Here is a 23,594-nt window from a genome sequence, read left to right on the forward strand (position 1 = left end):
GGGCGCATTATTTCGGTGACTTTAACGAGGCCGTGTTTTATGAGGTCTCCATCTGAAAAAGGCTCGCCATGTCTTGCAATGAGTTGGGCGACCTCATAGCTGGCTATTGGAGCCTTTTCCTGGACAAATTACTGTTGCTGACCCCGCAGGAGAGCTACCCTTTGCTTTAATTTCTGCTCTCGCTCAGCACCAGTGTAGCAGGCCTGATGTTTGGTTTCATAATGACGTCGTACATTATACTCTTTCATAACTGCCATAATTTCAGTGCAGATCAAACAGACACACGTCCCCTTGAATTCTTTGAAGAAATATTCACTCTCCGACCATGTCTGAAATTTTCTGCACTCACTTTCTACCTTTCGCTTCTTTGGTTCTGCCATGTTTAGTAACTTGGGCTAAATTTCTTCTGTGATTGTCCTTTTTGGTGGAGCAACTGCCTCGATCAACAGTAGCTCCCCCTGGTGTTAAAACTAAGAAGTGCAATACACTCAAGCAAAAGTTGAAGTGCAGCCATATTCGATTCTATTTATAAAGTTACTTGCGGGCCAATTAAAAATGGATCGCGGGCCGCAGTTGGCCCGCGGGCCGGAGTTTGGACACCCCTGCCATAGACCAAGTTGTAGTTTGGCATAGTAGTTAGTGCAGTTATTTGTGAGTTGCAGTCTGTGCAACCGTAATACATACATATACGAGAATATTGGAAATGTTGTGTTGTAATAAATGTTAATGACAGGAAAAGGAATATAAGATAATTACACAATAATTTTGGCAGCCGATGCCACACAGCCTGATAAAATCTGTATCCTCCATAACTTTTGCTGTGAAGAAGAAATCGTCTCCAAAGTTTCTGCACTTATTGGTTATACTGTGACTTATTTTGCAAACAAACTCCTTCGTGATCGCTTCGCTACAAAGTGTAAACAGAGTAAATTCACTGGAGAGCGACGTGTTTCCATGATCGCGTCTGGTTTTACAGTTTTATCGTATCAGAGTCTTTTTCTAGACAAAGTATTCCCAGCAGCTTATTTCAGTGCACAGTTTAAGGCACATTACAATGTCACGAAGCTAATATTAAACTCATCGAGTCTGCTGTTTTCCAGCTTTTACTCTTTATTGCGTCGACTGCACATCAGTGACAAGTAGGGCAAGTGGCTCCTCCTACTTTGCGCGCTCCCGTGAATGGGAAACTATTTTTGACGGGGGTAACTACTTTGGCACAACACCTGTTCCTACAACATCACATGATCAAAAGCATCAGCATCCCAGTTCCTACAGCTGCAGGGCGCAGGTGTATCTGGACTGGGAGGAGACCATCCTGTCCTCCCACGGGTCCCTGACACACCTGCACACCTTCACCGTGGGTTCGGAGTGTGGATGAGCCTCCTCTCAGACTGTGCCAGCTGAACTGGGCCTTGGCTCGGCTTCATTAGAGCACTGTGGGAGATCCTGATGGAGGCTGGAGAGAGAATATCATCAGCAGAACCTCAGAGCTGCTGGTAACACTGAGCTTCACTCTTTTTCACCTTTATTCTGTTCTTCTGATCATGTTACGATGATGATGATGATGATGATGTACTGGTGTGGGTATGTGTGTTTCTCCCGCCTCTAAAAACAAACTTGTCCCCGGCACAGACAGGGCGCTCCGGGCGGAAGGCTCGCTGCGTTTGAACGGAGTCACGTGACTGTCGCGCCGGTTGAAACCGACGGAAAGCCGCACGAGGCTCCAGCTGCGGACCTGTGCGAACGAACGGATCAAACATCCAGCACCGAGTCCGGCTCCCCGGCTGCACACCCCCCGGTATGTCCGCTCCTGTCTGCGTGCTGAAGACCCGCTGCTTCCTCCGGCAGCTCCTCCCCGGCCTGCCCGCCGCCATGCACAGAAGCTACAGCCTGGATGTCTCCGCTCCGCTCCTCCGGACGCAGGGCTACGTGGACGGCCGCTGGATCTCCGCTGCCTCGGTGTTCCCCGTCCTAGATCCGGCCACCGGACAGGAGATAGCCCGGGTGTCGGACTGCGGCCCCGCGGAGGCCAAGCAGGCGGTGGACGCTGCGTACAAAGCGTTTCACTCCTGGAAGCAGTACACGGCCAAGGTAGGCTCGCTCTCACAGAACTCCACTTTAAAAACCGACTATTTAAAATTAATGTCCCATTTCCGCCCTGAAAGTTAAACGAAACAACCCAACGCTGGCATCTTCCCGACTGACAGAAGCCAGACATTTATTCGGATGTCATAAAATTCACCGGATACTACGATATGTGCAGGTTTCACTCTTTAAATTGGACTTCCTGCCCTCCGTAGTCAACTCAAAGCCTGCAACTCTTACGCACATGATTGATATTGACTGACGGAGTTTATCTCAATGATGTTATACACACACGTCAGACTTTATTACGGCTAACACAGAAACCACCTGATTTAGGGATTTTCACACAAATCCAAAACTTTCTCTCATGGCCTTCTCCGCCCTCCGTAGTCCACTAAAACTATAAATTTACCTTAAATGATAAATATTGACTGAGTATGGCGTCAAACAGCTTTGTAAACATTAAATGTTTGGAAATGTTTATTCGGTTAACTCATAATTCACAGAAATCCGTTTTTAGACTAAACCCAAACTTTAACAAGTGTCTTCCTGCTGCTGCGCCACTCGGAGCGGATGTGCGCAAACCAGATCAAAGTGATCAAAGGTGAAGACTCGCAGACATGTGAGCCGAGATGAGCAGCGTCCCTGAAACAGTCACAAAACAAAGGCTGCAGTAAGGAGACGCAGTTCCCCGCTAACAGCACACACTACCAGTACGACGTGTTTGAACGGAGTTTGGTGGACAGCAGGTGTTTGATGCAGTTAAACTCAGGACCGGATGTGTCCTCTGGTCCTTCACGTTAAACTTTTTCACAGTATTTTCTCTGAAGTTTATAGATTTTTGTAAATGAGAGAATTGTTTGTGTATTGTTGATGAAACTAAAGTTCTCTCTCCGAGTCTCCATCAACGTGAGTGAAGCATGTTGGCGGGGACAGGTGCGAACGGTTAAATGTGACGATGGAGGCGTGCAGGTGACCCGTGCTGTGCTCTGATTGGTCGTCCTGCAGGAGAGGAGCGTCCTGCTAAGGAAATGGTTCGAGCTGATGACGCTGCACAAAGATGAGCTCGCCCAGCTGATCACGTTTGAATGTGTGAGTATGACACCTGAACATGCAGTACATGTCAGCAACCAGTGAGTACTTGTACTGCAGTACTTTTCAAATAAATACTTTAAAATGTTTGTTTTACGAAATGAGAAAACCTCAAGAAGTTTTTGTAAAAGTTTATTGTAACAAACACTCATCTTCATCCTGCTGCGTCTCTGCGTGTCTCTCTGCGTGTGTCTCTGCGTGTCTCTCTGCGTGCGTGCGTGTCTTTGCGTGCGTGTCTCTCTGCGTGCGTGCGTGTCTCTGCGTGCGTGTCTCTGTGCGTCTCTGCGTGCGTGTCTCTCTGCGTGCGTGCGTGTCTCTCTGCGTGCGTGTCTCTGTGCGTCTCTGCGTGCGTGTCTCTCTGCGTGCGTGTCTCTGTGCGTGTCTCTGTGCGTCTCTGCTTGCGTGTCTCTGTGCGTGTCTCTGTGCGTCTCTGCTTGCGTGTCTCTGTGCGTCTCTGCGTGCGTGCGTCTCTGCTTGCGTGTCTCTGTGCGTCTCTGCGTGCGTGCGTCTCTGCGTGCGTGCGTCTCTGCGTGCGTGCGTCTCTGCGTGCGTGTCTCTCTGCGTGCGTGTCTCTGTGCGTGCGTGTCTCTGTGCGTGCGTGTCTCTGTGCGTGCGTGTCTCTGTGCGTCTCTGCGTGCGTGTCTCTCTGCGTGCGTGTCTCTGTGCGTGCGTGTCTCTGTGCGTCTCTGCGTGCGTGTCTCTCTGCGTGCGTGTCTCTGTGCATGCGTGTCTCTCTGCTTGCGTGTCTCTGTGCGTCTCTGCGTGCGTGCGTCTCTGCTTGCGTGTCTCTGTGCGTCTCTGCGTGCGTGCGTCTCTGCGTGCGTGCGTCTCTGCGTGCGTGTCTCTCTGCGTGCGTGTCTCTCTGCGTGCGTGTCTCTGTGCGTCTCTGCGTGCGTGTCTCTCTGCGTGTGTGTCTCTCTGCGTGCGTGTCTCTCTGCGTGCGTGTCTCTGTGCGTGCGTGTCTCTGTGCGTGTCTCTGTGCGTCTCTGCGTGCGTGTCTCTCTGCGTGCGTGTCTCTGTGCGTGCGTGTCTCTGTGCGTGTCTCTGTGCGTCTCTGCGTGCGTGTCTCTCTGCGTGCGTGTCTCTCTGCGTGCGTGTCTCTGTGCGTCTCTGCGTGCGTGTCTCTCTGCGTGCGTGTCTCTCTGCGTGCGTGTCTCTCTGCGTGCGTGTCTCTCTGCGTGCGTGTCTCTGTGCGTCTCTGCGTGCGTGTCTCTGTGCGTGTCTCTGTGCGTCTCTGCGTGCGTGTCTCTCTGCGTGCGTGTCTCTCTGCGTGCGTGTCTCTCTGCGTGTCTGTGCGTGTCTCTCTGCGTGTCTCTGTGCGTCTCTGCGTGCGTGTCTCTCTGCGTGCGTGTCTCTCTGCGTGTCTCTGTGCGTGTCTCTCTGCGTGTCTCTGTGCGTCTCTGCGTGCGTGTCTCTCTGCATGTCTCTGCGTGTCTCTCTGCGTGCGTGCGTGTCTCTGCGTCTCTGCGTGCGTGTCTCTACATGTCTCTGCGTGCATGTTTCTGCGTCTCTGCGTGTGCGTCTGCGTGCGTGTCTCTGCGTCTGCGTGTGCGTGTTGCAGGGTAAACCGATGCGCGAGTCTCTCGGGGAGATCTCGTACTCCGCCTCCTTCCTCGAGTGGTTTTCTGAGGAGGCGCGGCGAGTTTACGGTGACATCGTGCCATCTCCAGTCAAAGACAGAAAGCTCCTCCTCCTGAAGCAGCCGGTGGGCGTGGCCTCCATCATCACACCGGTGAGCAGCTCGTTAATGAATTGATATCACGTTGTCCAAGCTAGAATAAATTTTAATCGATAAATCGATAATCAAAGCCCGCCCCTAATGAATGCATCACATGACGTCCTGCAAAGAATTTGCTTTTGGTCGTTTCCAGTGGAACTTCCCCAGCGCCATGATCACCAGGAAGGTGGGCGCTGCGCTGGCTGCTGGCTGCACGGTGGTGGTTAAACCAGCTGAGGACACGCCGCTGTCGGCTCTCGCTCTGGCAGAGGTGAGTACGTCAAACATCGGGGTCGGCACTTTGTTTCCTCGTGGGACACACATTGTTGAGTCACTTCCTGTGTTTTGGCGTGTTTTTTTCCCCCCTCAGCTGGCGGAGCAGGCGGGCATCCCGGCAGGCGTGGTCAATGTGGTTCCGTGCTCCAGAGAGTCGACGCCCTCGGTCGGGCAGGTCCTCTGCACCGACCCTCTGGTGGCGAAAATCTCCTTCACTGGATCCACGGCGACCGGGAAGGTCAGAGTGCAGCGCCGCCTGCAGCGCCGCCTGCAGCGCCGCCTGCGGCGCCGCCTGCAGCGCCGCCTGCTGGCTGCGGGTAAGATCCACATAAAAAGCAGAAACTCTTCTTTAAATAAAACTTCGGTTGCAGGTGTTGCTGAAAATGGCCGCTGACACCGTGAAGAAGGCATCTATGGAACTGGGTGGCCACGCCCCCTTCATTGTGTTTGACAGCGCAGACCTTGACAAAGCGGTGGGCGGAGCCATGGCATCCAAGTTCAGGAACTCAGGCCAGGTGAGGGTATCTCCTGCTGACCAGGTGAACGCCACCATTGTGCACACTGACGCTTCTTCTTCCTGCAGACGTGCGTGTGCTCGAACCGGTTTCTGGTCCAGAGCGCCGTCTACGACCGCTTCGTGGAAAAGTTGGGGCGAGCGATGGATGCCGAGCTGCGTCTGGGTCACGGCTCGGAGCCCGACACCACGCAGGGGCCGCTCATCAACGCCCGCGCCGCAGAGAAGGTAAACACCGTTTCTTTCGTCCCCGTGACAGAACAGAGGAAACGACTCAGTGTTACAACATTTATTTATTTTATCCAATCAGAGAGCAGCACAGCCCAGACGCCAGTTACAGGATCTCTAACATTAGAATAACACCTGTGTCTCATACAGGTGTTATTCTGGTACTTTACACGTCACAGCTTCAATACAAACATTGCTCATAGTTCCTCTTTTCTGTCGGGCTTCCTGTTTTATTAACCTGCTGTGCAGCTCCACACTTCCTGTTTTATTCTGCTGTGCAGCTCCACACTTCCTGTTTCAGTCTGTGGCCTCGTCTACAAACCTTCATTATTAAAGTACATAAAACAATATAATAAGAAACTAAGGATATATTACTTACATGACACATTACTGCCGACGATAAATGACTGAAGTTTGTTTAAAGACCGCACCAGCACGCCGCTGAACGCCGTCTCTGCCCCCCAGGTGCTACATCAGATTTCGGACGCCGTGTCCCGCGGGGCGAAGGTGGTAAAAGGCGGGAAGCGCCTCGATGGCTCCTTCATGGAGCCGACTCTGCTGGCCGACGTCACCGCCGACATGCTGTGCACGAAGGAGGAAACCTTTGGGCCGCTCGTGCCCGTCATCAGGCGAGTCCAGACAGATGATCGGGTTTAATCCCGGCTAGACGCAGATTCTTGTTTGTTGTGACGCCGTCTGAGCTCGCCTGTGTCTGATCTGCAGGTTTAACACGGAGGAGGAGGCTCTGGCTATTGCTAACGCGACCAGCGTCGGCCTGGCAGGTGAGTGCACCTGCGTGCATGCAGCCGATTGGTTCCTAGCCTGCAGATCGCTGTTCGTGCATTACCAGAGCTGTAAATTAGCCTCATTATGCTTTTTTCCCGCCCCCGTATGGACAAACGAGGAAATGTGACAGGGAATCAGTTTAGCGACGTCTCATCTCGGTTCCAGCGTGGCCGACTTTAACGTCTGACCCTGGAGAAGAAAGGTTCACGTGGCGGTGCCTCGTAGTTCTAACCTCCTCCTTTGTTCTCAGGTTACTTCTACTCACAGGATGTGAGTCAGATCTGGCGGGTGGCGGAGGCGTTGGAGGTGGGGATGGTCGGCGTCAATGAGGGGCTGGTGTCCACGGCAGAGGCCACGTTTGGTGGGGTGAAGGAATCCGGCTTGGGCCGCGAGGGCTCCAAGTACGGCGTCGACGAGTACCTGGAAGTGAAGTACGTGTGCTTTGGAGGCCTCAAACCGTGAGGAGGAAGAGGAGGAGGAAGAGGAGGCGGGACGAAAGCTGCGACTCAGTGGAGGCGTCGGATTCTTTTATTAACACGTGATAACTCCTTCAATAACGTTTGAATTCATGCAGGATCGAAAACGTCCAACCAGGACTGTGAATCAGCTGTCGCTCCTCGCTTCTGATTGGCTGCTTATGCTTGTCATATTACACGATGGTCCCGCCCACCAAACTAAACACGATACAAAGTTACGTGAAAAGCACAAAAGTTCACCATTACGAAGTAATTCAGCCTCGCCGTCAGAGCGCCGGCCTCCCTGCAGCACACGAACCAGTCGCTCGCCACACGGGTGTTTAAACTTATCTGAACCGCCTAAACTCACCAGTAGGAGGCGCTACTCAGTCTGTTTATCTGCCCTGTCTGCTGTGATTGGCTGGTTTTGCTATCAGTGTTAAGGGATTGTAAACTGAAGGGGAGGGGCTAACAAACCGCCACATTGGACCATTGAAAATGAATAAATGTGATGAAACTTGTTTTAAACATTATTTTCTTCAGCCGCAGCGAGCGTCCATAAAGCTTCCAGCACGAATCCTCCTGAATCGTGAAACTTGATTCATTCCTAATTGTGCACGTGATGAGCGACGCGCCGACAGAGCGACAGCCGGGCGCCGCGTCGAGCCATGGAAACATGAACGGGTGCAAACCTGTCGGCTCGTCTACATGTGAAACGTTCTCGTAGCAGTTTAATACCTGATGTTTGTCTCTGTAACTGTAGCTGATGGGGTCAAAGTTCACGTGTGTATTTTGTATTCTGACCACATTAAAGACGAGTTTGTGTTACTTCGAGTTGTGTTGGTGTTTTCATGTCGGAGGTCACGTCCTTCGTCACAGATTCACACGCTGCTTCTCGTTAGCCAACAAACGTTGTTGAAGTTGAACCTGGCGGACGGCGTCTGTAACCCGGGCTCAAACGAACCACGACCGTGTTTTCTTTCCCGGACGCCGTCGTCAGCTGACTCTCCGTGTTTCCTGGTGAGCGCTCTGTTAGCTAACGAGCTCACAGCTGTGAATCGGGCACATGGCGGTGGTGTGATGCGATGCCTGACGTGTCCCGCCCTCTCGCTCTTATCTGTCCGAGCAGACGCGCGTCCGTCCTTCAGGTCTCACGTTCCTCGCGTCCTTAGAAATGGGACATGTTAGCATTCTCTGGAATTCTGGGTAATGTGGTCCCTCATACACGTCCCAGAATGCACCATCCTGCGTCTGCGAGAGGTCGGCCGCCCCGTCATCCGAAGGCGTCGCCGTTGCGGGCGGCCGCGGTGCTGATGCGGTTCCTGCTGCGGACCGGCCGGTCGCGGCTGAAGATGGTGTCCTGGTCGCTGTCCAGCTCCGACTCGGACATCATGAGGCTGGAGTTGTGCTCCGTGCTGCGGTGCTTGATACCTGCACAGGGGAAAGGTCAGCGGGGGTCACCGCTTTGAGTCTCAGTTATTGAATAAAGATGGAGGACGACCTCCTGCCGCTCCGGGGAAACGTCTGCTCTAAAGAACGGCGGGACGTTCCCAGGAACGTGGGCACAGTCAGGAAGCGGCTTCGTTTTGGTTCATGAAGACGACTCCGCTCTTACCTGAGGCCCCGGGGGTCGCTGAGCTCAGTCACATGACCCAAGGTGGGAGAACGCATGGATCACCTGGGAAAGGACAACGGCGATGAACCACACCCTGGTCACGTGACAGCTGCAGAGTGAATCAGCGACCCCGCAGGACCGCCTCCAAGGTGACGACTAACTGAGCCGCAGTGAAACGACTTCATGAACCCACAAGAACGCCGCCGCAGCCCGACCATGGCAATGTGACTCACTGAATTTGGGGCGGAGCTCCACCCTCTCCTGCTCGTCCATGTTGTCCAAGATGGTGTATTTGGTTTTCTTCCTCGCTTTGGTCTGTCGTCTCCTGGAAGCAGCAGAGACCAGCTCACACACAGAAACACACCTGGGATCAGTCTATCACCTGCAGCGGCGTCCTCACCTCTTACAGCAGCAGATGAACGTCCAGCCGAGCGACAGGATGAGCACGACGAGCACGAAGCTGGTCAGGATGACGTACAGGACCCTCCACTCTGTCAGAGGAGCACAACGTGTGGAACGTCACCTGACTGTTTGCTGTGATGCGTACAGGTGCGTTTACAGGTGCGTTTACAGGTGCGCACAGGCTTCACTGCTCGTTTGGAGGCTTTAATCAAATCAATGTTAGTTTGAATAAAAAGCGCTCTCTCTCCCTCCGTGACCTCAGAGACCCGTTTACCATCAAATCTGTTTCCTGCATTATTCTCTGATCACGCTGCTGCTGTTTATCTTATTTTATTATATAGTTCCAGTGTTCAGCACTCAGCTGTGGTTGTTTTATAAATAAAGGTGATGAATCAGTGACGACACTAACACAGGGTGTGGCGCACGCATCAGAATCACTTTCACAGCGGAACAAACAAATTCGCTGCAGTTACATTAATAATATGCGCATCTGCTGCAAAGCTGCAGCTGCGTGTAAGTCGACAGCCGCAATAGTGTCGTGAACACGTGGGCGGGTCTGTCACGCCCCAGTCCCGGGTTTCAGCACCGCTGTGCAGCTGTCGACTCACACGCAGCTGCAGCGTTTCAGCTACAACAACAACAGGACCCAGTTCTCTCTGTTTGAAGCCAGCGAGGCGCGATTGGTTGATTGGGTGCTCAGGTGCGTCTGCCCCGCAGCCGCATCACAGGCCACGCCCCGCCACAGCTCTGCAGCCAGTAAGACAGAAAAGTATTAAACTCTCACTAAATGATGTTTCATCTCCGTACACAAGTTTCTGGACTTTAAGACTGAACTTTGTTTCCATGTTTGAGGGACGAACGTTACAAATTTGTTACATTTTTGTTACATTTTTGTTACATTTTTGTTACAAAAGTTAAACAAAGACTGAAGGATTCACTGTGAACGAGTTTGTAATGTAAACAAAGTTTTCTGTCATGTGAGGATGTAAACGTTTGCGACCTGCTGCCGTGACTGACGACCATAGATCACACTTTACCGCAGTTGCTCTCTCCGTCGCCAAGGTAACGACGAATCAGGTTCTCAGTCCAGAAGGGGTCGCAGGCACACTGCTTGGTGATTGGATCGCACTGACCCCGCCCCGAACAGCTGAGCAGACACACTGAGGGAAAAACGGCGTGTTAAACCCAGACAAACCCCGCCCCTTTCAGGTGTCACAGGTGAGGCGCGCCCCGGCTGGACTCACAGACGGTGTCCACCCTCAGGACTCTGAACAGCAGGTAGTCGCTTTTCTCGAAGAGCAGCTGGCTGCGCAGCACGCCGACCAATCGGGAGGCAGAGAGGGGCCCCGAGGCGCCGTGCACGGAGAACCGCAACACGGTGCTGCGAGCAGAGAATCACAGGTTATGGCGAGCCGGCACGTGGAGTGGCAATGCCGCGGTGCGTGCAGGTACCTGATGTGGGAGTGTCCCTGCAGCGCTCGCACGTGGAGGTCGCTGTCAAGGACGTGGATCAGAGCGGCGAGCTGTCGGACCACCGTGTCTCTCTGAGCCACGCTCACCTGAGACACCGACACCAGCATCTCCAGCTCCACCTGCTCGCCGCCGCCGGGCTCTGCAGACACGTGGGACAACACATCTATGTCGGCACAAGCCCGCGTAACACAAAACGGGACGAACGGCGAGCTTCCAGCCTCACCTGGTCGCACCTCCACAGTGGCCGTGGCGGAGCCGGAGCGGCCCTGCGCGTTGGTCACCTTCAGCTGGAACAGGTAGGTGCCTTCGACCAGGTTGGCGAGGTAGAGCGAGGGCTGAGTATCCGAGCCGTACAGTACGTCCTGGAACCAGCAAAGGTCAAAGGTCACTCGTCACACACACACAGTGTGAGGTCGATCAGCCGTCACTGATTTAAGCGTCACACTCATTCTCACGTAAACCGTCACGGCGCCGGTCCGAACTCACCCCGGCAGCAGGACTCTGGCTGTCTCGGGTCCACAGGAAGTGGACCGCGGTCTGATCGGCGTTGGTCACCGAACCTCTGAGGACCAGAGAGTTGTTGGGCAGAGTGAGCGAGTGGCTGCCGCTGGCGTGGGCGACCGGTAGAAAGCTACTGGCTGGAGTTTGGAGGAAGCAGACGACCTCAGATCAGCACGTTTGTGATTTAAACGAGTCTGACAGGAAGAGCTCCGCCTTCCATGAATAACACCGAGTCGCTCACCTTCTGGGACTTTGACGGTCAGCGAGGCGCTGTCTGTCGCCCCCTCCTGGTCAGCGACGGTCAGTCTGAAGGTGTAGCGCCCCGCCCGAACCCCTGAGGCCGTGGCGACGGGCTGATCTGCGTCGTCCAGCCTCAGCCCGGGAGGCCCGCTGGAAAACACGAAACCCGACCGAACAAATTTGATCTTTCAGTCACAGAAACATGAAAAAAGGCTCCAGACTTACCTGACCGCCTCCCAGCGGTAGCTGACGATGCCGCTGTCGTCACTGCTGCCGCTGCCGTTGAGCAGCAAGCGGCTCACCGGGAGAGACAGGCTCCTGTCGGGGCCCACGACGGCCACCGGACCGCGGTTTGACCCTCCCACCTGTGACACCAACGCTGAAGCTGGAAAAGTGAGAGGAGGTTTAAAGAGACGGCGTGAAGTCGGCGTGAAGCCACAGAAAGCATTAAACCCGTTGAGCTTACCTGCTGACTCAGTCGCCGTCGTAGCGTTAAAGCTGGCTGCTGACAAGGTTGGGGTAAGGTCAGAGGTCACAGTCAGGTGGGTGGTGGAAGGTGGAGTTCCGGCTGCAGACTGAAGCAGCTTCACAGCATCTGTGCGAGAAATGAAGGTGAAATTCTTCCTTTCATTTACCTGCTTCCTCACCTGGACTCACCTGTTTGTCTCTAAACTGAACTTTGACCTTCACACTGTCTCAGGTGAACACCACCCACTTATTAAAATGAGTCACCTCCACCCACCACAAAGTTTCTCCTGGGCAGTAACGCCCCGCGACAGTCTCTGGTTTAACGTGAACTATCTACAGTGACCAGCAGGGGGCGACTCCTCTGGCTGACATGAACTCAATAAAAACATTAAAAAAGATCAAATGTTGATCTAAACAAACATTTTTTAGTCATAAACTCACCTGACGTGGGTCTGCTGGTAGGTTCAGGAGCAGCTGGAGTGGCGGGTTTCACTGTGGTCGCTTCTACGGGGTTTCCAAGAGACACCAGCAGGGGTCGAGCTGCATGTGGAGGACAAGTTACTGCTGGTCAGAGGGACAGGACCTCTGAGGCTCTTCAGACACGTTTGCTAAAGTTTATCTGAACTGGAGTGAAGCTGCGACCTGACGGAGGTGTGCTGACCTGACGGAGGTGTGCTGACCTGACCTGACGGAGGTGCTTACCTGGGTTTGCTGTGGGGCTGCTGGGGGTGTGGGCTGGCTCTGAGCTGGTCTCGGGTCTCAGGGGTGGAGAGGTGGAGCTGCTCTGCGTCTGTAGGGAGAACAATGACAGGCTGCAGACTGGTCTCCATGGAGACAGTTATCATATGAGCTCACGCCCTGAACTCACTGATTCCTGTGGCGCCACCTCCGTCGGTCTCTTGGCCCCACCCTCCTCTCCCTGGCGCACGTCCGGGGCCGCGCTGCTCTCTGTCGGCCCCCTCTCTGGACCTTCCTCAGCCTCTGATTGATTGAAGCTGCCCCCCCCTTTCAAAGGTGGCTGATTGGTCTCCTGTTCTGGGCTGGCTCCACCCCTCTCCTCCTGGCTGTCCTCTGAGTACTCGACATCCAGCATCCCGGGGTCCGGGAAGCCTCGATGTGGCGTGTCGAACAGGGAGAGATCTTTCAGGGCCTCCAAGTCGCCGGGCGCCTCAGACGAGCGTGAGAGGGGCCTCCAGCGCCCGCCGTACGGCTCCCCCCTCACCAGGGACTGAAGCACCAGCGTCTGCGGGGACGGGCGTCGCAGGAAGGCGAGGAACGAGTCGGCGCCGGGCGTCTGCCGGGGCTGGCAGTTCTCCCTCTGCTGGCAGCTCAGCACGTAGCAGCGGCCCTCGAACAGCCACGCCAGGTCGTAGCCGGGCAGGTCGCAGCACGCCGCCACGCACTGCGGCAGGGACGACACACTGGGCACCCGCAGAATACCGCTGCTCTCGACCACGGGAGACACCACGGCCTCGGAGAAGGTCGCCCCCTGCCAGCACTGAGATGCCACTGCAGCTGCAAGAGAAACAGGTTTAATAAGATGCGTGCGAAGAGAGACGGCTTCACATTTTTCCTGATGAACTGCAGGCGTCCGCTCGCCTGCAGTTCATCATTCATAAATCATTCATAAATGATGCTCCGCCCTCACAGATTAAGAAGAAGTCAGCTGATGGTCTGAGGGGAAACACCACGGAGCCTGCTGCCCTTCTCTTTGTGTCTTTGCTGCACACTTATAATTGATCCTTTAGTTTTCCTCCATCACCAGAATAAGAGTACAGGCTGGCACGTTCAAAATTTCACTTTAAATAAATGAATTAAAGTTAAACACAGTGTTGGTGATGAGTAACTGTATTCCGTTACAGTTACCGTTTAAAAACCATGCTGACATTTTTGACACGTCCACATTTGCAGGTTTCTAAATGGTTTTACCTTCCACCGCGTGGATCAGTAGCAGAAGCATGTTTTCCCACATGGTTGGTCCGTCAGCCCCTATCGATCGATCACAGCAGGTTAAAAAATCTTCGCTGCTCCTCACACACCTGACAGCAGTGACGTGGTCCTCCCTGCACGGTTTCAGCACCGTCACGGTGGACAGCGCCACCTGGGAGCCCCGCCCAGCAGCACGAAGCAGCCACGCTGTCACTGAAAACAAACGCAGTTTCGGCCCCGCGAGGCCACAACACCTCATTTGATATTAAAAAAATCTCCCCATGAAGCAAACACGTGCTTGTTTATCAGGAGCTAAAAGCGCAAAAATCACATCGCAGGCATCGCTCTGGCTGTTCCACGCTCCTCAGGGTACCATTCAGAAAATTACTAGTTTATGTTTCATTATTTATAAGTAAATATTCATAAAAGATTAAGCTTTATTCATAAAAATTGAAGGGCCCAAATGAGTCATTCTTTAATTCGGCATAGGTTTAGTCCAGTAAACCCGAAACCTTGCGCTAAAAAATCAAACTGTGAGGCCGTTTGAGGGAAACCTGATAAACAGGAAGAGGCAGGAAAAAAGCACCACCACTTATAAACGAGCCGAATCGCAGCACGTAGTGAAAGAAAACGGAATTCACGTTAGTCATCTGATTTTTTTTTTCTGCTGAATAAAAATCTTTAATTTTGCAGATTTTTAAATGTAGTTCTGCATGATGAAGGCTAACAGCGCAGAGTACGATGAGAATCCAACACCTGCCGTCGCAGGTCGCTGTTTTTAACATGTTACCGCTCCAAGACAAAAGACGTCACAGTGTTCGCGCGTTTCACCGATTACACCGTTCTCGCGCCGTTTGCGGGTTTTTATTATGGAACCCGCAAACGGCGCGCGGGTTATTATTAACCTGGATGTAACGCACCTGACTCCTGCCGGCGCTCCGGGCCTCCCAGCAGGCCTCTCGGCTCCTCAGTGCTCCTCCCGGGCGGACCCCGTCAGCCCCGCGGGCCTCATACTGGACTCAGCGGTGGGGGTTCAACCACAAAGATTTACCTGCTCACACTGCGATGCTGAGAAAGCACGAGCGCCGTACAGTCCGAGAAAATCACACGCATACACATCCGGTCACACCTTTCAAAATAAAGCCTACAAATCCTAGTGTTTGAAATGAAACCGTTATATCAGCACCATGTCAGGGGAAATGAACAGGGAGCGAGCATACACTGGACGTTTTTTAATGGATATCTGCTTCATGTAACGCAATTTTAACACATTTATCTTTGTTTGAAAAGTTTTGTCCTTTACTGGAAATTTCAAAACCCAACTATGCTTTTATTTTGTCGGGAATAATGTGCGAGTTCCGTTGCGGATTAAATGAACTGCATTAATTTGCTCTTTGCCCTCCATTGTGTGCCTTTATTTTCTCTCCTGTGTGTTATTTATTCCTGCACAGTTGGCGTGGAGCAAAATGACAATAAAAATAAAATAAATTCTATTCTGTTCTATTCTTAAATTGTGTTAAGGCTCAAAGTTAGCATTTGGGGCGTGGCCTCTTTGACTGACAGGCGGCAGCTCCATCTGCTAGCTTCACCTGAACTGGGCGTCTGAGCTTTTGACTATTTTTAATAACGTCATGTGACGATGCTGTGAGGTTACGGAAGTCGGAGCTCCAGTTCAAAGAGAGGCTGTATCCCAATTCAGGGTCTGCAGCCTTAACGGTCCACAAGGGCCGCGTACTCAAAGACCGCTAAGGCCGGAAGTGCGAGGCTTGTGAAATGGGAAGGTCTAGCCTCCGTCGCGCTGCCCAGGTTGCCTAGCAACCATGACACGAACAGCTGGAAACGTTTCATACAGCTTTGTTTGTTTCTACATGAGCTCTGATCATTCTCTGATTAAGCTCAGCTATTGAACGGCGTATATTTTAAAGTAAAGGCTTTAAAACCAAGTTAGTACAAACGTCACTAATGTCACATAACTTTGCCGACATGTGGCCAACAGGAATGTTTTAATGTTCTTCGTTAGTAAACATTTGCACATAAATAAGTGACATAATATTCAGTACTTAAAGTTTACTCTTCGGCGCCCCTCATCCGCCGTTTTTTTTTGGGCAAAATTATCCACACCCACCGCCATGCATTCTGGGATATGTTGGGCCACGAAGTCTACACCGCCACGTCCTTAAAATTCAGGGAAATGAAGGACGCATTTGAGGGCCGCATTTCGAGCAGCCTTCGAATTGGGACAGCCTTCGTCGCGCCGCTGTGACGTAATTGGCCTTAAAATGCGGCCTTTAAGGCTGCAGACCCTGAATTGGGATATAACCAGAGATTCGCTAAAATGCTAACGTGGAAGTTTCACAACGAAGTGCAGCAGCCGCATCCAGCTGTGAAATATCACACCAAAATAATCATCAATCCATAAATTTAATGTATTTGCAAACTCTGCTCACTTTTATTTGTTTTCTTAAAAAACATTTACAACTGAAATCACGAGCATTTATAAATTACAACAGCAAACACAATATCAGTTTAAATACGCCCGCCTGAGCTCTAACCACAGGCGGTCAGCTGGTTGGTTAAAGACTCAAACGAGTTTAACCACAGTTTGAAGTTCACGCCAGGCTCCGGGCGCTCGGCTGCAGCAGGAGCCAGGTCAGCGTGAGCGTGCTTTAGTCTCATAACACGTTACAGTGCCCCCCCCAAACCAAACACTCACATTTATTCAGCCATCTGCCCCCCGCATGCTTCTGCAAGCTGTCCAATCAGAGGAAAGCTGGCATCTTAAGAGACAGTAGCCAAAGCAGAGGGTGATTGAGGGGCTGAGCCCTGACACAGGAGGATTATTTTGAACTGTGAATCATGCAAAGCTGCTCCACGACACTAAAAATATGAAGCTGGAAATATCAGTGAGAAGTCGCCGGTTTGATTCCTGCTGCTGCTGAGACGCCCCAGAGCAAACTGTTAGCTTTGTGGGTCAGCTGACAGACCAGACGTGAACGGGCGTCAGGTCACAAACTGAGCATGCTCCATAGCGCTGCTGAGCATCTGGTTCAGGACAATCACACACGACCCAACAAAAACAGCCGTGCAGCGATCGTGGCCTCAAAAGGAAATATGAAGTTTTTTGTTTTTTAATATTTAAAAAAAACTAATAAAATATCTGCAGAGGCTCCACCCACTGCTTATCTGAACAACCAATGAGCTCTCAGATCAGGTCAGGTGTGTTACCCAGAATGCCGTGGGCACAGTGATGCTGCACTCCTGACTCCTGCTGCTCAAAATAAGCAGGGGTGCTATTTTTGACAGAAACCACACCAAGCTACTCAGAGCAGAGAACAGGAAGTCAGAAACAAGCCACATTTCAAAATAAAAGACCCCATGCAGGCTAAATGCTCCTGGTACAACTTGAAGACCCTCAGAGACGTGACGGAGCGATTCAGGATTAAAATCGTCTGGATCTGCGGATTCCTCGGTCAGGCCTGAGCTGTCTAGGGTAGCTGCTGGTGCTCGCAGGGCGGACAGGAAGGAGAAGGCGATGCCTTCAAGGGGAACTTGTCTGTAAATTGGATCGTTTATTTCCTCTGACCTCGCTTGTCCCAAACCAGACGCTCTGAGCTGAAACCAGCGAAGCTTTCGAGCATCAACACACGACAGCGTGCATCCCTCCTCTTTCCTCTTCAGCCTTAACGCTGAGTTGCTGAGCTCCATCAAAAAGCTCTGCTCTGCATTCTGCTGCTGAAACAACCTGTTCATTACACCCTCTGCTTTATTAGAGCCATAAATATCTACACTTTGTTATAATACAGATTTCACATCACACAGCACTTCCTGAATGAGTGCGTCGGGCCTCCAGGTGAGTCTCCAGGTCCAAACACAGATGATGAGGGGAACTTCCTGCACTGCCATCTGGATTTTAGCAGGAAATAGTTCAAGCTTCATCGTGAAGGTCAGGCAGCGGGCGGTGGATGAGAGGATTACAGCCGTGTGCGTGGGAGGTTATTCTACTTGTTATGATCGTGATCTTTGTCGCCGGTCGGTTTTACAGGTGACCGCTGTTGTACTTGCTAACTCGCTCTCCGAGACTTTCACTCCGCTTCGTGTCAGGTCACCTGCTTCAGTCGTGCTTCTCCGGGTCGGCTTCGCTGACGTGCACCAGCACCACAAAGCTGCAGAGGGAATCCAGCGGTGACTGGAGGATCTGAGAGGTCCTAACCTTGGCCTCTGTGGTCACATGGAAAGACTCAAACTGCAGCTTCATTGTGACGGGCCGACTCCCAGCACAATGAGTCGTTCAAAAACACTAATAAAAAACGTCTGAAAGTTCTCGACCACGCTTTAAAAACAAACTGTGAGGCTCGCCCGTGACCATGCAGTGCATCTTTAAATCAGCCCAGCCCGAGCTTCTAACGAGCCCTTGCCTTCGACGCTGCACCAATCACGGCTCAGAATGCTGCTGAGAGAAGTGCGTCCCTTTGTCTCCTGCTGCCGGATCTACTTTCAGGATCGTTGATGGAGCCGTAGAGCGTCTGGATTCACACCGACGAGGCAAAAGAAGGACAGGACAGGAAGGAGTGCGGCACTCCGACCTCCACCTGGAGGCAGCAGAGAGGTGAAGAACACGAGCAGGTGAAGGCAGCGGGGATCCGAAGGCTCGCCGTTTTCCCCTCACAGGGATGAACGAGCGCGGGGGAAGTCACCAGGACCCGTTTCAGCATTCGAGAGGCGGGTGGAAGCTGCGTCTGCAGTCGATGGCCTTCGGGCTGGGAGGCTGTGCTCGCTTCTTCCGCAGCTCCTCCCGACCCAGAGTACCGCTGAGCCGAGAGTACGCCGCCTTGTACTTCTTATCGAACGCCGCTGTAAGAGAGAGAGGAGGAGGAGTTACCATCGAACAGCTGACCTCAAAGATGATGAAGGTTAAAATCTGCGAGTCTGTGATTGAACTACAGACCACACCAATGTAAAGGAACAGCCGTCAAAGTCGCGTGCTTCCTCTGATTTAACACTGTTTGACCAGTTACTCTGTTGTGCTGGGAGCAGTCTCCACACGTCAGCACCAACATGTCTGCTGACGGTGCCGTGAGCAGCTCTGCAGTCATACTGCAGAGTGACACGACAGGAGGATGGACCTGAGCAGGAGCGATCTTTAGGCCCTGCAGGGCCTCACGGCTCTTACTCCCTGATACCCTCTCTTTACCTTCCACAGGACACGTGTAACACATGTGTCCCATACCATAACACTAGGGGAAACCAGTGGGAAAACCTAAGAAAACATCACCAAACACTAGGGAAAACAAGTGCAAGTCACTTCCTTTGACTTCACAAAACATGTCAGAAAAGTTAGCAAAAATGCTAATGCTAAGCTAGCCCAATGCTAAGCCTACCACTACAGGAAACAGTAGGGACTCACTTCCCTTTACTCTAGGAAGCACATCAGAGAAGTTAGCAAAAATGCTAATGCTAAGCTAGCCCAATGATAGCAGTTAAAATCAATATTGAATCGGTGTGCAACTCTGCCAAAACAATGTGGGACTCTGTAGTTTTCTCTGGTCCCCTCCCCAATCAGACCAGGAGTGACATGTTTAGCCGCATGTTCTCCTTAAATTGCTGGCTGTCTGAGTGGTGTCCCAGAAACGATGTGGGCTTCATAGATAATTGGCAAACCTTCTGGAGGAAACCTGGTCTTGTTAGGAGAGACGGCATCCATCCCACTTTGGATGGAGCAGCTCTCATTTCTAGAAATATGGACAAATTTATTAAACCCCCCAAAATATGACTATCCAGAGTTGGGACCAGGAAGCAGAGTTGCAGTCTTACACGTCTCTCTGCAGCTTCTCTCCTCCTGCTACCCCCCCAAAAACCCATCTCCATAGAGACTGTGTCAGCTTCCAAAAAGACAAAAAACAAACTAAAAACCAGCAACAAACAACTTAAACAATCACAAAGAAAGAACAATACAGTATCCACATCTGAACCAAATAGTAAAACAGTGAAATGTGGATTATTAAATATTAGGTCTCTCTCCTCCAAGTCTCTGTTAGTACATGACTTAATAATTGATCAACAAATCGATTTACTCTGCCTTACAGAAACCTGGTTGCAGCAGGATGATTATGTTAGTTTAAATGAATCAACACCCCCGAGTCATTCTAACTACCAGAAATCTCGAAGCACAGGCCAAGGGGGAGGTGTGGCAGCAATTTTTCACACCAGCCTATTAATCAACCAAAGACCCAGACAGACTTAATTCATTTGAAAGCCTGATGCTTAGCCTCGTCCACCCCAGCTGTGAAACTCAGAAACCAGTCTTACTTGTTATCATCTATCGTCCACCTGGGCCTTACACAGAGTTTCTGTCTGATTTCTCAGACTTTCCCAGCTCTATCTGTCCATGAAGCCAGATAACACACACCAATGAGTTAAACTGCAGGAATGTCTTAAAGACATAAAGACCTGGATGGCCGCTAACTTTCTGCTTCTTAATTCAGATCAAACTGAGGTTATTGTACTCTTGTTGGTTTTTCTCTGTATCTATTATTGTACGATCTACTGCACAACATGAAGCGCCTTGAGGCGACTGTTGTTGTGATTTGGCGCTGTATAAATAAAGTTAAATTGAATTGATTGTGTGGCGATCATCTGAAACCAGGCTACACTTCCTGATGACGTGTTAGGAGATTAAATGGTGAAGAGTTAGCACCATCAATTTAGTGATGGATGGGTGGATGCATGTATTAGTGGATGGACGGATGGACAGCCTCGACCTTTGACCTCCAAAATCTAAACATTTCTTCCTTTGGTCCATAATTTATTTACAGATATCAGCTTCACAGGAAACTCCCACAAACACGAATGCAGAACATAATAATAACAATGCTAGCTGCTAGCCTGTGGCGTGGAGTCTTACCGACGTGATCTTTGCCCATAGCTGCCAGCGTGAGGAAGAGGAACTCTCTGTACAGACTCCTGCCAGACACAGAAAACACAAAATTCACTCCACGAACAGACGGCGGTAATGACACATCTCACCGCATCAAAGTAAAACCTCAGCTGAACGTTTTTCAGGTCGTCTCCGTTTCACAAACGTCTGCCTGCCGGCTCACCTCTGGATCCTGGGGGTTCCCGGCTGTTTGGCCAGCGTGTCCAGGAAGAGCGTGACGGCCTTGTGCACTTCATTCATGCCCACCCACCGCAGCACCTCCTCCAGGAAGGACAGGGTGAACGGGTGGTTGTGCCTCCGCCAGCTGTAGCTTCTCATCAGGACGCCACCTGTTGGAAGGAACGAAGGATGGCGGCTTAAATGCTTGAATGTTACAAAGTCAACAACTCAACAAACGTGTGTTCATCTCACTGTGGATCCTCCAGAGGACGTAGAGGGGGGGCCACTGGTCTGTGTCGGGGGTCAGGGTGTCCCACAGGAGTCTCACTCTCACTGCCGAGTTCTCCGACTGGGAAACACAAACGATGAGAGTCAGCCAGGCTTCAGCGTGCTGTTGGAGCCTTTTAATGACATCATCTGACCGATAACATGGCTGCTGTGAGGTCACCGCGGCGTGAGGTTTTATTGGGGTGTTACAGATTAGCGTCTTTGTGAAGCTCAGTACAGTCTGATGCAGACAAACTTCAAATTCAACATCGAACCCCAGCCGGCACATCCCCGCAGCACCGAGCCGACCCCACATTCACCAAAGTCGACCTCATTTTGCCCTTTTTGTTTTTCTCTCCTCTTGGACACGCCCACCTGGCTGCCATCACTTCACCTAACTGTGTTACCTGTGAGAACTGGCTGACCAGCGGCGAGGCTCGGACCAGCTGCAGCAGGTTGCTGGGCAGGCCGAGGCGCTGGAAGTACCACACCAGGTTCCAGAAGATGATGGAGTGGTTGTCCAGGAACTGAGGCTGGGCCAGCACCGCCTCGCCTTCGTTCTCCAGCAGACTCTCCAGCTCCTTCCTCAGAACCAGAGGGCTCAGGTAGGCCACGGTCACCTGGGGAACTCCGCCCGCCGACGAACCCTGATGGAGGGGGTGGAGTCTGTGAGCGAGATATCCGGTGAGGATGATGTGTGAGAGAAACGGCTTTGCGGATTACCGTGGTGGTCCTGCTGGTCTCGGAGTAGCTGCTGGTCTCGGAGCTGGAGTCCTCGCTCAGCCCGTTACACTGGGGTCGCAGGGACGCCTCGTGACCACTGGGGGGCCTCACGGCGCTCTCCACCTCGTCCTCCAGGTTCCAGTTGCAGCGGTCCGCACTGACAAGGCAAAGAAACGTCAGCTCCTGTCAATGCGGCATAAACGATCTATGCTTCTGGAGTTTGACCACCAGCTGCAGGAACACCTCTGGTTACGCTGCAGCAACACGCTAAACCAGCCGTGCTCGTACCTGCTGACGGGTCCAAGGTCGCAGATCTCGGCGTTCAGGAAGGGAACAAAGGAGGAGCCGCAGAACGGACAGGAGGAGTTCAGGTTGGAGTCGTCCGATGTCCAGCCCGCCATGATCTCCTCGTCGTAAACCAGCGAGTTGCAGCTACGACAAAGCGAGCAGCTGGACATCAACACCTGGACACACGGGGGGGGGGGGGGGGGGGGGGGGGGGGAGGGGCTCAGGTTAACCAACAGGACCGGTTGCTGCAGCGTTCCTAAAAACACTCCATTTACCTCTATTCCCGCCCCCTCCTGATTGGCGTCCCAGGACCGGCGTAGAGGATACGCCGGACTCGGCACATCCATCAAGTCGAGGTCGCTTCCTACAGACAGCGAGCTCTGAGAAGACAGGAAGTAGATTAGTGACAGACTCTGTTAACACCTGCGAGGAGCAAAAACAACATGGATCCGACACTAGTAAAGTCTTTTCTCCATAAAGAGTCAGAGCGCACGAGCAAACGCGAAGACGCCGTTACCTCTGATGTGGCGTTGACCAGCTTCTCCTTTGCTTTCAGGAGCGTTTCGGCCACTTGACCTTTCCTCGACGGCCTCTGGTCCGACACTCTCCGTCCAATCACTCCTCCTCCTCCCGCTCCTCCCCCTCCTCCCGGGCGCCGGTCGCCCACGCTGGCGGCTCGTCGCACGGACGCTCGGTGTTTGGTCGGCGTGAGGAGTTGCTGCAGTTTGCCCGCCAGTCCTCCTCGGCTCGGGGAGGAGACGTTGTTGTAGTTCTCATCGACAGCTTTGCTCCTGCCGGCCGAGCCCTGCACGTCAGGTCTGAGGATCAAACACGCACATGGGTGAAGAAACGTCCAATCAGAGGCCAGAATCGATGTGACAGGTGAAACTGACCGTCTGTCTGCGTCAGCGGGCGTGAAGTCCAGCTCCGAGTCGGCCGACTCCACGCACTCTCTGTAGAAGCTGGAGAGGCAGACCTGACTGCGCTGAACCAGAACTCCACCAGAGGGCGCCGGAGGCGGCGTGGACGCGTCCCGCCGTCCCAGCGGGGGTTTACGGGAGACGGTGTCTGCGCAGCCATTGGCCCCCGCCTCACGGAGGACGGACTTCTTACCCGGTTTGACCTCTGTGGGGCAGAAAGGAGAATTAGTGAGACGATGATGTCACAGAGGAAGAGGAGGCCGCGGTGAGGCCGAGCAGGCCGCCTCTTACTGTCGCTCGCCATCTTCATGCTGCTCAGACTGTTGCTCTTCACCAGCGGGCCAGTCAGAGACTCGTGACTCGAGCTTTCGCTCAGACCGCTCCAACTGGACTGACGAATCAGAGAGGAGTGGGGGCGGGGCCTTCGGTCAAACTCCGCCGCCGTTTCTGTAACCAAACATTTAAATGAAAGGTCAGGGCTACTTCCTGTGTAATGGTGGGGTCAGCCATCAACGTTCCCCG

At 52.5% G+C, this 23,594-nt stretch overlaps 3 protein-coding genes across 11 annotated transcripts in view; 1 reads left to right on the forward strand and 2 right to left on the reverse strand.

The window, feature by feature from the left end:
• The first annotated feature begins 1,407 nt into the window (after nucleotides 1-1,407).
• On the forward strand, nucleotides 1,408-16,913 carry aldh5a1 (aldehyde dehydrogenase 5 family, member A1 (succinate-semialdehyde dehydrogenase)). The gene is made up of 11 exons (XM_085175973.1): nucleotides 1,408-1,496; nucleotides 1,633-2,091; nucleotides 3,094-3,177; nucleotides 4,739-4,909; nucleotides 5,049-5,165; nucleotides 5,265-5,408; nucleotides 5,542-5,685; nucleotides 5,754-5,912; nucleotides 6,378-6,541; nucleotides 6,636-6,694; nucleotides 6,949-16,913. Exons 2-11 carry the CDS (start codon nucleotides 1,801-1,803, stop codon nucleotides 7,158-7,160), a joined length of 1,545 nt encoding a protein of 514 aa, XP_085032099.1. The 5' UTR covers nucleotides 1,408-1,496; nucleotides 1,633-1,800; the 3' UTR covers nucleotides 7,161-16,913.
• On the reverse strand, nucleotides 7,700-14,773 carry kiaa0319 (KIAA0319 ortholog). 5 transcript variants are annotated; one of them, XM_085175970.1, is made up of 15 exons: nucleotides 14,701-14,773; nucleotides 13,782-13,838; nucleotides 12,721-13,367; nucleotides 12,555-12,642; nucleotides 12,294-12,392; nucleotides 11,851-11,979; nucleotides 11,610-11,769; nucleotides 11,386-11,534; nucleotides 11,130-11,281; nucleotides 10,623-11,005; nucleotides 10,415-10,551; nucleotides 10,208-10,330; nucleotides 9,169-9,259; nucleotides 9,002-9,093; nucleotides 7,700-8,584 (listed from the first exon to the last, which is right to left on the reverse strand). In XM_085175970.1, the coding sequence occupies exons 2-15, from the start codon at nucleotides 13,822-13,824 to the stop codon at nucleotides 8,427-8,429; spliced, it is 2,451 nt and encodes an 816-aa protein (XP_085032096.1). In that variant the 5' UTR covers nucleotides 13,825-13,838; nucleotides 14,701-14,773; the 3' UTR covers nucleotides 7,700-8,426. The 5 variants fall into 5 exon arrangements, with proteins under 5 accessions (XP_085032096.1, XP_085032095.1, XP_085032094.1 ...); XM_085175969.1 differs by lacking the exon at nucleotides 14,701-14,773 and having other exon boundaries at nucleotides 10,623-10,782; nucleotides 10,867-11,005; nucleotides 11,610-11,763; nucleotides 13,782-14,040; XM_085175968.1 differs by lacking the exon at nucleotides 14,701-14,773 and having other exon boundaries at nucleotides 10,623-10,782; nucleotides 10,867-11,005; nucleotides 13,782-14,040.
• Nucleotides 16,202-23,594, reverse strand: part of dennd4b (DENN/MADD domain containing 4B) — a 29,066-nt gene continuing 21,673 nt past the window's right edge. For 3 of the 5 annotated variants that reach the window (XM_085175955.1, XM_085175958.1, XM_085175956.1), the window contains 10 exons: nucleotides 23,364-23,519; nucleotides 22,670-23,277; nucleotides 22,428-22,532; nucleotides 22,153-22,328; nucleotides 21,865-22,021; nucleotides 21,549-21,788; nucleotides 21,127-21,223; nucleotides 20,879-21,044; nucleotides 20,683-20,741; nucleotides 16,202-18,632 (listed from right to left, as the gene is read on the reverse strand). In XM_085175955.1, the coding sequence (XP_085032081.1) occupies nucleotides 18,487-18,632; nucleotides 20,683-20,741; nucleotides 20,879-21,044; nucleotides 21,127-21,223; nucleotides 21,549-21,788; nucleotides 21,865-22,021; nucleotides 22,153-22,328; nucleotides 22,428-22,532; nucleotides 22,670-23,277; nucleotides 23,364-23,519 (1,910 nt within the window). In that variant the 3' untranslated portion in view covers nucleotides 16,202-18,486. The remainder of the gene's footprint in view (nucleotides 18,633-20,682; nucleotides 20,742-20,878; nucleotides 21,045-21,126; nucleotides 21,224-21,548; nucleotides 21,789-21,864; nucleotides 22,022-22,152; nucleotides 22,329-22,427; nucleotides 22,533-22,669; nucleotides 23,278-23,363; nucleotides 23,520-23,594) is intronic. The other 2 variants (XM_085175957.1, XM_085175959.1) reach the window with 1 other exon arrangement.

The sequence above is a fragment of the Neolamprologus multifasciatus genome, chromosome 11 (assembly GCF_963576455.1).
Source record: "Neolamprologus multifasciatus chromosome 11, fNeoMul1.2, whole genome shotgun sequence".
Classification (NCBI taxonomy): domain Eukaryota; kingdom Metazoa; phylum Chordata; class Actinopteri; order Cichliformes; family Cichlidae; genus Neolamprologus; species Neolamprologus multifasciatus.

Coding starts and splice junctions, on each gene's coding strand:
- kiaa0319 (XM_085175966.1), bottom strand. CDS start 14,040: ATGAGGTGTTGTGGCCTCGCGGGGCCGAAACTGCGTTTGTTTTCAGTG. Junction 11,282..11,385: donor GACCGTCAAAGTCCCAGAAG/GTGAGCGACTCG, acceptor TCCAAACTCCAG/CCAGTAGCTTTCTACCGGTC. Junction 9,094..9,168: donor TTCATCTGCTGCTGTAAGAG/GTGAGGACGCCG, acceptor TGCTGCTTCCAG/GAGACGACAGACCAAAGCGA.
- aldh5a1 (XM_085175973.1), top strand. CDS start 1,801: ATGTCCGCTCCTGTCTGCGTGCTGAAGACCCGCTGCTTCCTCCGGCAG. Junction 2,092..3,093: donor GGAAGCAGTACACGGCCAAG/GTAGGCTCGCTC, acceptor GTCGTCCTGCAG/GAGAGGAGCGTCCTGCTAAG. Junction 6,695..6,948: donor GACCAGCGTCGGCCTGGCAG/GTGAGTGCACCT, acceptor CTTTGTTCTCAG/GTTACTTCTACTCACAGGAT.